Below are 12,496 nucleotides of genomic sequence, written 5' to 3' on the forward strand. Positions count from 1 at the left end.
ACACTGCTGAAGTGCACGTGAAAAACATTTTTGGTCTATTTATTTTCAGCTTTTAGCTAAATTGGCTTTGGGGCCTGAATCAATGCTGTGCTGAATTGGCCTTTGAGAGATCAGACTGACAGCACCCTATGAGTGACCGATGCCCCATTCCCCTCCCTGTCCCTAGTGGGGGAGAGCTGTGTTTCTCCAGTAAGCCTACTCTGGAAGCAGGAATGGGCTGCCTCACAAATAGTTTAACTACCACCCATATTCAAAAATTATAATATTATCCAGGAACATAGTGCAGTCGTTCAAATTCTATAGCTGAAAAATTAAAAATGATAGGTTTCTAAAGAAAAAAAATCAATTGATCGTAAGATGTTAAAGAGATATGCAATCAATGAATAATTAATATTGGTTTATCCAAACCCATGACAACTCTCATACTGGGTTTACTTCTTATAATATGACATTAACTGGAATGTGGGTTTCCTCCGGGTGTTCCAGTTTCCTCCCACAATCCAAAGATGAGCAGGTTAGGTTGACTGGCCATGCTAAATTGCCCCTTAGTGTCAGGGAGATTAGCAGGGTAAATACATGGGGTTACGGGGATAGGGCCTGGGTGGGATTGTTGTCGGTGCAGACTCGATGGACCGAATGGCATCTTTCTGCACTGTAGGGATTCTATGTTTCTATTCCAAGAGAAAATGTTGGAAACGAGGACCTCTGGAGGGGGAACAGTGGTTGCAGCTTGATGAGCTTCTCCGAGAACCCTGGAACTTATCAACCACATACAGGCTTTCAGGTGATATAATCGGGTTTAAACTTGGAAACCATCTGAGCTATTTATCCAGCAGACAATAGAATACACAGAATTTTACTGCACAGGGCAGGCCATTTGACTCAGATTTTATTGATGCTTTTGTTCCACGCGAGCCTCTTCCCACAAGAATGAATCTCACCCGATCACATTCTTCCATTACTCTCTGCGTCATGTACCCATCGCACTCCCCCTTAAAGAATCAATGCTATTTGGTAGCAAATTCTGCAATCCTCATCACTCATATCAATATCAGGTATGTAAACATTTTATGAACACTTACCTAATGGGATGAAATCTGAACTTGATTTAAAGAGTGCCTGAGCCAGTAACTGAAACTTAAGAATAAAGGAAGCACATTAGTTACAAATGCAAAGCGAAGCAACTGGAATAAATTGCAGTTGCGGAAAATGTACACAACAAACTCACTAAATGGCAAAGCAGAATACTGCGGATTGCGGAAATCTAAAACAAAAACAGAACATGCTGAAAATACTCAACAGGTCAGGCAGCTTCTGCGGAGATGTAGAGAAACACGGTTAACGTTTCAGGTGGATAGCCTTCCATTTGAACTGGGAAAAGTTAGAGGTGTTTTGAGCAAGGGGTGGATGGGACAAGGGCGAAAGGAGGGTCTGCGATAAAGACGGAAGACAGGAGAGACTGAATGACAGTCAGTCTTACAGGGCCAAAGGAGATAGCAATGGGGCAAGAAAAGAAAAAAGATGCGCCTCGTGCAGGTATGCCATTTTCTGAAAGCAAAAATAAGAGTAAAACCCAAAATATGCCAAGAAAAGGAAACAAAATGGGAGGACAGATTTTAGTGGTTGAAATTGTTGAACTCAATCTCGAGTCCGGAAGGCTGTAAAGTCTCTAGTCGAAAGATATGGCGCTGTATCCATCACATCGCTACCTTTTCCCAGTTCTGATGAAAGGTTATTGACCTGAAACATTAACTCTGTTTCTCTCTCCACAGATGCTGCCTGACCTGCTGAGTATTTCCAGCATTTCCTCACTTCTATAACCTGTTTAAGGTGTATCAAGAGGGGGGATGCGCAAAACATATCCGTTTAAAGGCACTACAAATACAATGATAAAGAAAATACAGATATCTAAAGAGTAAATAGAAGGCTGATTCCAGAAATACACACCCACAGAAAAACCCAGCAGCGTCAATTTACATTTGAAAGTTCCCAATCTGTACAAGGTAGCCTGGCAAAGGAGACAGCAATCAATAGCTGGATGCTTTGAGTGGAATGGAAGAAAGAAAACCTGTGGTGTGCCATCCCAAATCAACACTGTACATCTGATGGCTGATTATGGAGTGGCATTGACAGAATCTTGAATGTAAGCTGTTCAAACATCCGCCCCACTCTAAGGGAATGGTGCAGTGGGGGGAGGGCAGCAGAGGGGTCAGAGAACTAAACATCGCAGGGGATAGTGCTAGCCAATTCACTGCGAATTTACTCGAACAATCTGAACCAATTATAAATACCCAGTGAATTCCACAGCAAACATCTCCAAGTATGTCAGTCATTTAGGGGAGGCAAACCTTCAAACATCTATTTTGCTGCTGTGAATGCAGCCTTTCAAATAGCCATTAATTTCAATAGTAGCCAAAAATGACAATAGATAGCAAAATGTGCTTCTGCTGCTTGAAAGACCACTGGATTGGTAAATGGGATTAGTGGGCCAAGATGTTAATAACTACTTGCAAATACACAGACACCAGCCTTGTACAGAAAACACCATCTCTGCACAAAGCTGTCGTGCTCAACAAGCTATGCAGGACCCCACATGCAGGTCTAACACACTAACTGGTCCAGCAGTAAGCCACTGTCTGTTTCCTGCTACTGATCTGAAGACTGAGATGCAAAGTGGTACACACCCAGCTGAGGCAGAGCACACCCTAACTTTCCAACAGGAGATGAAACAACTCCATAATCTCCATGGATGATAGAGTAACTACACACAGAGTTATGGCTAAGCAGCAGCTTGTACTTATACAGCACCTTTAATTTAATAAAAGATTCCAAAGGTGCTTTACAGGAGCGTCTTCAAACAAAATTTGACAACAAGCCACATAAGGAGGAGGCGACCAGAGAGATAAGTTTTAATAGGACAGGAGAAAGGGAGAGAAGCGTTTTTAAGTTCATGTTTATTTATTAGTGTCACAAGGAGGCTTACATTAACACTGCAATGAAGTTACTGGGAAAATCCCCCAGTCGCCACACTCCGACGCCTGTTCGGGTACACAGAGGGAGAATTTAGCACGGCCAATGCACCTAACCAGCACGTCTTTTGGACCGTGGAAGGAAACCGGAGCACCCAGAGGAAACCCACGCAGACTCGGGGAGAACGTGCAAACTCTACACAGGCACTGACCCAAGCCCTGACGTGTAGGGGCAATTTAGCATGGCCAGTCAACCCAACCTGCACATCTTTGGACTGAGAGAGGAAACTGGAGCACCCGGAGGAAACCTACATTCCAATTAACGTCATACTGTAGAAGTAAACCCAGTATGAGAGTTGTCATGGGTTTGGATAAACCAATATTATTTATTCATTGCATTGCATATCTCTCGAACATCTTATGATCAATTGATTTTTGGGTCAGTGCCTGTGTAGAGTTTGAACGGAATTGAACCCGGGTCCCTGTTGCTGTGAGGCAGCAGTGCTAACCACTGTGCCACCAGGGACATCTGGATAGGGAATTCCAGTGCTTCAGGCCTATGCTACAGAAGGCACTGCCATCATTGATGCTCCAATTAAAGTCAGGGATGCTCAAGGGCTCAGAATTGGAGGAGTTCACACACTTTAGGAGTTCTACGTCTGAAGCAGATCACAGAGATAGCAAGAGGTGAAATCATGGATGGGTTTGAAAACAAGGATGCGAATCGTAAACTAGGAGCCAAAGCAAGTCAGCAAGCACAGGGGTGCTGGATGAACAAGACGTGGTGCAAGGACATGGGCAACGGAGTTTCGAGTGACCTCAAATTTACAGAGGGTAGAAGTTGGAGAACAGCCAGGAACCCATTGGAATAATCAAGCCTGCAGGTAATAATGGCATGGATCAGGATTTCAGCAGCAGCTGCACTGAGGCAGGGGTAGAGACGATCAAGGTCATGTGGTGGAAACAGATGATCTAAATGATTAAATGGATATGTGGTTAGAAGCTCATCTCAGGATCAGACAGGAATCCAAGATTGCAGACAGTCTGATTCAGCCAGAGCGCTGACAGGGAATAAAGACTGTAGCAGGAATTGGAGATCGCACTTCCTGGCATGTTGTTGGAGAAAATTTCTGCTCAGCCAATACTGGATGTTGGACAAGCAGTTTTAACGTTCAGAGACAGTCCATGCCCATTCATCCTGACAGACCCCCAACCACAGCAACTGTGGGAAAACATTGGATAAATGAGCCAAGTCAGGAGAAAAAGTCAAACAGAAAGGAAACCTGCATGTCACATGTCAAGCTGCAACAGTGAGCAGGACATCAAAATATAATTGGAGGACTTTGCTACACACTTATTTTGTAAGAGTTCTCCAGAACTAATGGAGAAACTCAATAATTCCAGTAACAAGGCTAGTTACATCTGCTCAAATTACAACCTTCTTTTCTGTACCCCTAAAAATTCAAGCCCATTTAAATACACGAAGCCCATTTCACTATAAGCAGCAAACTTGGGTATGGAGCCAATTTCTAACAGAAGTAACAGAAACAAACTTTAATGGAGAGGGATGCTCCCACAAGTAGAGGGCCAGTCAGGGGACAACGGGAAATGATGCCAATAGATGACAGCATCTTCGAGAAACCAATTGGAAACTGATCATGCCCATCATAGAACCCCTACAGTGCAGAAAGAGGCCATTCGGCCCATCGAGTCTGCACCGACCACAATCCCACCCAGGCCCTACCCCCACATATTTTACCCGCTAATCCCTCAAACCTACGCATCTCAGGACACCAAGGGGCAATTTTTTTTTAGCATGGCCAATCAACCTTACCCGCACATCTTTGGACTGTGGGAGGAAACCGGAGCACCCGGAGGAAACCCACGCAGACACGAGGAGAATGTGCAAACTCAACACAGATAGTGATCTGAGCCGGGTATCGAACTCAGGTCCCTGGAGCTGTGAAGCAGCAGTGCGAACCACTGTGCTACCGTGCCGCCCATCTTGACCAATCACAGATTGATTACATTCCCCGTTTAGGCCAATTAGAATGCAATAGGGCGGCACGGTAGCACAGTGGTTAGCACTGCTGCTTCACAGCTCCAGGGTCCCGGGTTCGATTCCTGGCTCGGGTCACTGTCTGTGTGGAGTTTGCACATTCTCCTCGTGTCTGCGTGGGTTTCCTCCGGGTGCTCCGGTTTCCTCCCACAGTCCAAAGATGTGCGGGTTAGGTTAATTGGCCAGGTTAAAAATTGCCCCTTAGAGTCCTGGGATGCGTAGATTAGAGGGATTAGCGGGTAAATATGTGGGGGTAGGGCCTGGGTGGGATTGTGGTCGGTGCAGACTCGATGGGCCGAATGGCCTCCTTCTGCACTGTAGGGTTTCTATGATTTCAATAACAAGATTGATAACGCAGTGGATTGTGGCTTGGAATGAATGAATAAGCAGAACTTTCAGAGCAAGTTACACAGCAAGTGATTGTTGTCCAGAGGGAAGCAGAAGTGACAGAGATGGAGCGTCAGCCTGCACTTGAGGTTGAACCAGAAAGCAAGAGCTATAGTATGCTAGTCGGGACCCACCCTGTCTTTTGTAGGCATCTACAACTTTCCCAAGTTACTTCACCAAACTGTCTCCTGTTGCCTAAATGGTTCAAGTCTCAAATGAACATGGTTAAAATTTAAGGTCAAATAGTATCTAAAACTTACACTGGATAAATCAGAAACTTTAAAAACAGCTGCACAATTGAGGGCACTTTCAAAAGTAAATCACAGCTTGACCAGAGGATAGGGCAGCCCATTGGGCATCTTAATCCATCCAGACAGTGTCCTCACAGTCCTCCCATTCTGGAAACCAAATTTTGAAACAATTTCTACCTCCATTGCCTGAATTCGGTCCACATGTTGATTACCGTATGTGGAGAACTTTCAGATATTGGTCCTAAATTCGTCCTGTACTATTCTGAACCCACATCCCAGGCTTGTGGTACAGTTGAAAAAACAACTGTGACCTACTTTTACATAGCCATTACTATGTGGAATACCCTGAGGTGTTATATTTTCCACCAGGTTTCATGAGTTGATTCTCAAAATGGTATTTTGTTAGCAGAACCATGGTCAGACAGACATAAATGCTAATGCAGCCAGTCATCTTAAACAGGCTGACCAAAACACCACAACGTCTGACCATCGCTTTTGCCACTTCCTGCGGCTGTCTGCCTATCATCCTTTTTTAATGGACTGTGTGTACACGGTCCAAAGCATGTTTCCTTATTTAACAGAAATTGCTGAGGCACAGGATCTGTGTTGCCTCAACCAAGTGGTCACGCCTCATATCAGAAACTGGGCAGTGAATGCTAGCTTCACAGCCAAGTCCAGGTAGGTCTTCAACCACAAGTTCACAAGCATGTGTTTTTGACCAGAAATTAGCGAATAGCAATGAGCACTAACCTCTGGCTGTCATTCTTCCCCTTTCTGGTCAAGGGGGTTTGAGGTCAACACCCCGTTTTCCATCACCCACTCCATTTTCCCTCCAGCTGAGATCAGTTAACGAAACACTAATTGAACTTTAAGCTTACATAATGCAGAAATGCTATCTCCTTGCAACAGTTTTGCATAAATAAATGAAGACAAACTGAAGTGCAACCTCTAGACCTCCATTGCAGTAATTATTAAAATATCCATAAATTATATCAAGTATATAAGCAGTATCACAGTGGACAGAGCAATGATGAATAGAAAGTTTGTAGTTCTTACCTCTTTAGTTTCATCTGGGTCCGTATGATCCACAGTAACATACAAGTCATTCTGTAAATATTTTAAAGCACTTAAAGGGTCTGCTCGAGCTTTCTCCTCAAATCTAGAGGGGGATTGAAGGAAAACAAGTTTGCAGGACAAGAAAGAAAAGTTACATTATGCTACATTTGTGTGACAGAAGATTCTGCAGTCCTCCAAAGCCAAGGTACCAAGCTCAGCAGTATAGCAGCGGAGGGAAATGAGATTCAGAAGTCTAGCATTTCCATTTGGGGAAGCTTGTTTGAGGGGAAATCAATTTTACTGCTCTTTCTCGTGGCTAGTTGCAGAGATGCAAGGCCAGGTGTCCAGGCACATGAACCTGTTTCTGTGCAGTACAAGGAGACTCGAGGAAGGGGAAACAACCTAATAAGAGGGCCTTTCAAAAAAGAATAGAACCAGATTGCTATCCTGTCTTTTATACACACGCGCACACTATATTCAATCATTTTTTGATACATTTCTCAACTTTTTATATAAACACCATAAGACACAAATTTGAGGTTGGATAAATTAAATTTGATCACAAAAGGAAAATGCACCTTTCAACCATCCTTCAGCTCTGCAAGTTCCAAATATATATCTGGACAAAGGCTGTACACAAAGGTCAAAGAAGCACACAATGAGCAACCAACAACAACTGGGGATTAGCAAGAAAGCTTAACAGCTGAGCTTTTACCCACAGTCTATCCAGTCACAATTTACACTCAAGCCCACAGTGGTAGTTAAATGCTGTGCCCTAGTACCTCCGAACATTATTGAGAGCAACGTTGGAGCTTTGTTCTTCCATACCTGTGTCTCCTGATGAGGTATCTGCAATGTCTCAAGAGGTAGTCCTTGGAAGGGCGGCAAAGCTTCAGTGACCAAAAGTCATCCAGTCTCATCTTGGGTGAGCACGACTTCCCAGGATTCCCACCAAACAAGTAGTGAACCTGCTCCCCAAAATACAGTTCATGTGTTACATCCAAAAAATAAATGTAAGCCTCTGGTCAACATTGTAAATACAATCATACTTAAGACCTACATACATGGTGCAGAATTGCCCAAATCTGACACTCAAATAGAGTTGGGCCAAATACCTTGACTTAGCTTTGGAAGCAGGGAGAGTCATCCATGTAAACTGGACGATGCTTAGTCTTCAAATGCTCAGTTTCTCCTCATATTTTCCCATTCCACCAAGTGTGCAAGGCAATTATTAAAGAATGGAGACCATTTTTTGATATTGTGAGTGGATGGGTATTATTTTAATGAAGGAAGTCTTGTGGCGCAGTGGCTACCTCCAAGCCAAACGTTCCAGGTTCGAGTCCCACCCCAGGACTTGCTGTTCAAAATGCGATCAAACAGATTGAATTTGTCAACCTGCAAACGGCTGGCGGCGAGAGTGGGAGAGACTTCTGGTCAGCCCCACTTGATGTGGAGTGGCGCCCCTCAACCTCTAAACCCCTTGCGAAAGACTGATGACCTGTTCTGGGAATTACTAGCGAAGGAAACAAACTAAAGTCTGCTTTAGTGCACCACTAGGTGTGAGAAGAGATTGGGAATTTTAATGCATGAACTACCATCTAACAATGCAGAATTAAAGTTAAGTGCGTGCAAAAAAGAAAGAGAAGGAAAGGGTCTATTTAAATATAACTTAGAAATTATTTTATCATTAATTATTTCTTTCCAAGTCACACAATAATTAAGAGTGATTCCTAGAGTATAGCACCTAGGTTTTCTCAATGAAGAGAAAATTATTAATTTGACATCTGGAATGAATGTGTCACCATGATGCGGAATTAGAATTACTGAGTTATTTTTCACTGTAGTCTCACGGTTGCTGCAAGGTGGGGAAGGGTGACAGAAATATTGCAAACTTAATTTATTTCAATGTGTACGCAGAACAGGGTAAATCAGATGAATAATAGCATTTAATTTGGATTGAGATTTCAAAGTTCATGAAATCAAAATAAGAAAGTATTTCAAGACTCAGTCTGCTTTCAGAGTCCTTTAAATAAAATTTTGGTTGAAAGGAACAAGGGTCACTTGAGCTCCATTGAGTTGCACCTCATCACCAGAACACAGAAACAAAGTTGGGTTGAATAAAGTAAGGAGATGGCCAACAGCTTGTTAAAGTTATCCCAGACAGAGAGGCACCTGAACAGAGTTGCAAGCAAGCTAGACTAAATACATCTTGGAACATTTTGAACATGGGACTACTTGAGCAACTCACCTCAATTAATGCCTTGCTGAGGTATAATCGGACTAGCCCCAGCATTAGCTTTCTGCAACCTGAGGTATAATCGGACTAGCCCCAGCATTAGCTTTCTGCAACCTGACCGATTCCCAAATCAAAACTCCTAGCCTGCGTTATGAAGATAGATATTCATGTTCTAATGGTTCGGTCTGGGTTAACTTGCATGAGCTTGCATTCTTGGCCACCTGACTGGAATCTATGAATAAAACAACCATTGTCCTTCCAAGGATCCATAATTTGGTTCAAGCTCAAAGGTCACTGAACCGTCAAATCGGGCAACTTCACTGCACATTCCAAGTTGCAGAAAAAATAAAGTTTCCCCATAGAACCAGTAGCTATAGTCATTCTTGGTTCAGCTAGAAATTCATATTAAAAATTATGATGTAGGAACATTTTACAACACAATATCGAATGAAACCAGTGTCGGATATATACAGAATATAACAGCAGGCAAGAACCAGAGTACTGGAACTTCAAATATGCTGTGTTGTTAGAATATTTATTTCAGCTTAGACTCAAAGGCTGTGCAGTAGATGAACAGAAAATACAACTGTTGCTGCAGTGTCACAGTTTTACAGTACACAAAGATGCCTTTTGGCCCATCGTGTCTGTGCTGACAATCAAAACACCTATATCTGTTCTAATTTTTCTGCACTTGGTCTGTAGCCTGGTACGCTATGGAATTTAAGTGCTCATCTAAATGCTTCTTAAATGTTGAGGGTTCCCTGTTTCTACCACCCTTTCGGGCGGAGAGTTCCAGATTCTCACCGCCCTCTGGGTGAAAAAGTTTTTCTTCCAATCTCCTGCTCCTTACCTTAAATCTATGCTGCCTGACTACTGACTCCCCTGTTGAGGGGAAAGGTTTCTTCCTATCTACCTTATCTATGCCCCTCATAATTTTGTACACCTTGATGAGGTTCCCTCCTCAGCTTTCTCTGCTCTAAGGAAAACAATCGCAGCCTATTCAGACTCTCACTCAGCTGAAATGCACCAGCCTAGGCTGGTCCTGTAACCCCGCCAACCGCTGCAAATCAAGCCCGCGCCACCTGACACCTTCACTGGCACTAATCTGAGCGTCGATGCCCGTGGAGGATGACTGCCACCCTGCCAACGGCTGCAAATCGTACCATCCTGTTGAATCTCCTCAGTGTTCCATCTCTGGCACTGGAAGAACCTCATATTTCCAGAGTTTCAAGACAATATAAAAAATAGCAGGGATTGTGCAAAAAGTATCTTAAAATGGTGCATCTGAAAACAGATAGAGCTAAGAGCAGGTTCTGACAATTTGGACCATGTTGCCTAATGCAAGCATACAGAGACCTTGTGAAATAACATGGCATGTCAGAATGCCCATATAAGCTGCAGGAACTCTAGCTCAGCAAGGAATGGTTAACTTTGTCCTTATTTGGAACTGCCTACATACAGATGGTCAGAGGCACCATCTCGTTGAGAAAGCATGACTTTCCAACACTGGTACTTTGCACAAACATAACCAACACAACATGTTGAGGTGCAGCATCTCTTGTTTCTTGACTCATGAGGCTATGGCTGAAGCAATTTGTGTGGTGCTGCTAAATCAAGTGATTATAACGAAGAGAATTTGAACCATGAGAATACAAATGGGAATAGCAACATTAGAGCCAATCTATCTACTGCCGGGTCTTTTAATCACTCAAGACAACTCACTGTCTGCGTTCCTTTGCAATCTGTCTACCTGCTGACAGCAACTCAGATAGGGAGTAAAGAACTCCGCAGAAAATGGCTTCATCAGCAAACCAACACCATCAGTTTTGAAGACTGGCACCAAGCCAAAAATAAAAGAGTGGGGCCAAGTACTTTCCCAAGAGGGGAACTACAGCAGTGTAGCAAAATCACAAATCATTTACTCCAAGGAAGTCATCGGGGCACATGTTGGCACAGCAGTTAGCACTGCTGCCTCACAGCGCCAGGGACCCGGGTACTGTCTGTATGGAGTATGCATGTTTTACCTGTGTCTGCGTGGGTTTCCTCTGAGTGCTCGGGCGTCCTCCTACAGTCCAAAGATATGCTGGTTAGGTGGATTACCCATGCTAAATTGCCCCTTAGTGTCCCAAGGTGTGTAGGGTTGCAGGGTTTAGCGGGGTAAATATTTGGGGTTCATAGGGAAGGGGGAGGTCAATGGACCGAATGGCCTCCTTCCGCACTGTGGGGATTCTATGATGATGTTACCTATCCAGTCAGTTCAGTCACCAAGTATTTAGAGTTACCACCCCCTGAAACTAACTCAAAAGATTTCAATTTGCTCACGGTCAGTTCACCAATGCATTTAGCAGCTGTTCATACTTCTTGAAGTTGAAGTCCCTGTTCACTGTAGTCCTGATGTAAAGACTCGCATTCCAATCATTATTCTGTAAATTGAGTGTGTGTCTTTATATGCCTTGTTTGCTGTGTATGAGCAGATCTCCCACTCACCTGACGAAAGAGCAGCGCTCCGAAAGCTAGTGGCGTTTGCTACCAAATAAACCTGTTGGACTTGAACCTGGTGTTGTTAGACTCCTTACACTATAGTCCTGCCAGTTATGAGATTCTCATCAGTGTCCTTATAACAGATCAGGCTGTTTGTCCTTTACACCGTAGTGGGAAGATAGGTACCAAATGACCACTTCTAATTTTGTAACAAATTTTAGAGTGGGGAACAGCAATCGGAAAGACCAAGAGGTTAGTCATCGGATAAGAGAAAGAATTTCTGGGTTTCATCACCTGGCGAATCCCCTGGACAATCCAAACAGTAGTCAGTACCTGACCACCGGTCAATATTCCATGTAAAGGGCAGCCACTGCCAGGGCACCCATGGCAACAACTGCCAGACAGTTGCTTAAGTGCATGAGGGGGTGTCTGGAGTCAAGTCCTGTTGGGGAGGGAGCTTGGAATTCCATGGCAGGGAAAAGTCCCAATACCCCCAATTGTTTGCCCGAGCCTACAAGGAGACCTGCAAATATAGTGTTTAAAACATTAAACCTACCACTCAGGCTTCTTTCTCTACCTGCTCCTGCCAGCGAGCCTGGTATGGGTCACAAGCTTCTTGTTAAAATCATATCAAGGACCTATTTAAATCGTACAACTCCACCAATCACATATTTAAAGAGACCCATGCCTGCCTTTGGCAAGGGCTTCACACACTGCCTGAAAACCAAGGCTAACCCAGAGGGGAGGGCGCAGAGAACTCAGAATAATGCAGCACAGAAGGCAACCATTCGGTGCATCATGTCTGTGCCAGGTCTTGGGTAGAGCTAGCCACTTCGTCCTACTCTCTACAAATATTTTCACATCTATATTTATGCAATTTCCTTTTGAAAGTTTCGACTGAATCTGCTGCCACCATCCTTTCAGCCAGTGCATTCTGAATTGTAACTCACTGCACTGAAAACAGAATCTCATCTCCACTCTGGCTCTTTTGCCAATTATCTTAAATTCCTATCCTTTGGTTGCCGATGCTTCTGCCAGTCAGTAGAGCTGTGTCTCA

At 43.8% G+C, this 12,496-nt stretch overlaps 1 protein-coding gene across 3 annotated transcripts in view; it reads right to left on the reverse strand.

Moving 5' to 3' along the window:
• mkln1 (muskelin 1, intracellular mediator containing kelch motifs) overlaps nucleotides 1-12,496 on the reverse strand; it is a 162,050-nt gene that overhangs the window by 7,175 nt on the left and 142,379 nt on the right. For 2 of the 3 annotated variants that reach the window (XM_078235844.1, XM_078235843.1), the window contains exons 15-17: nucleotides 7,551-7,690; nucleotides 6,723-6,825; nucleotides 1,083-1,137 (exon numbers count right to left, since the gene is read on the reverse strand). In XM_078235844.1, coding sequence (XP_078091970.1) covers nucleotides 1,083-1,137; nucleotides 6,723-6,825; nucleotides 7,551-7,690 — 298 coding nt within the window. Of the gene's footprint in view, nucleotides 1-1,082; nucleotides 1,138-3,975; nucleotides 4,192-6,722; nucleotides 6,826-7,550; nucleotides 7,691-12,496 lie in introns of those variants that run through there. The other variant, XM_078235845.1, reaches the window with a different exon arrangement.

Source organism: Mustelus asterias, chromosome 19 (assembly GCF_964213995.1).
Source record: "Mustelus asterias chromosome 19, sMusAst1.hap1.1, whole genome shotgun sequence".
Lineage (NCBI taxonomy): Eukaryota > Metazoa > Chordata > Chondrichthyes > Carcharhiniformes > Triakidae > Mustelus > Mustelus asterias.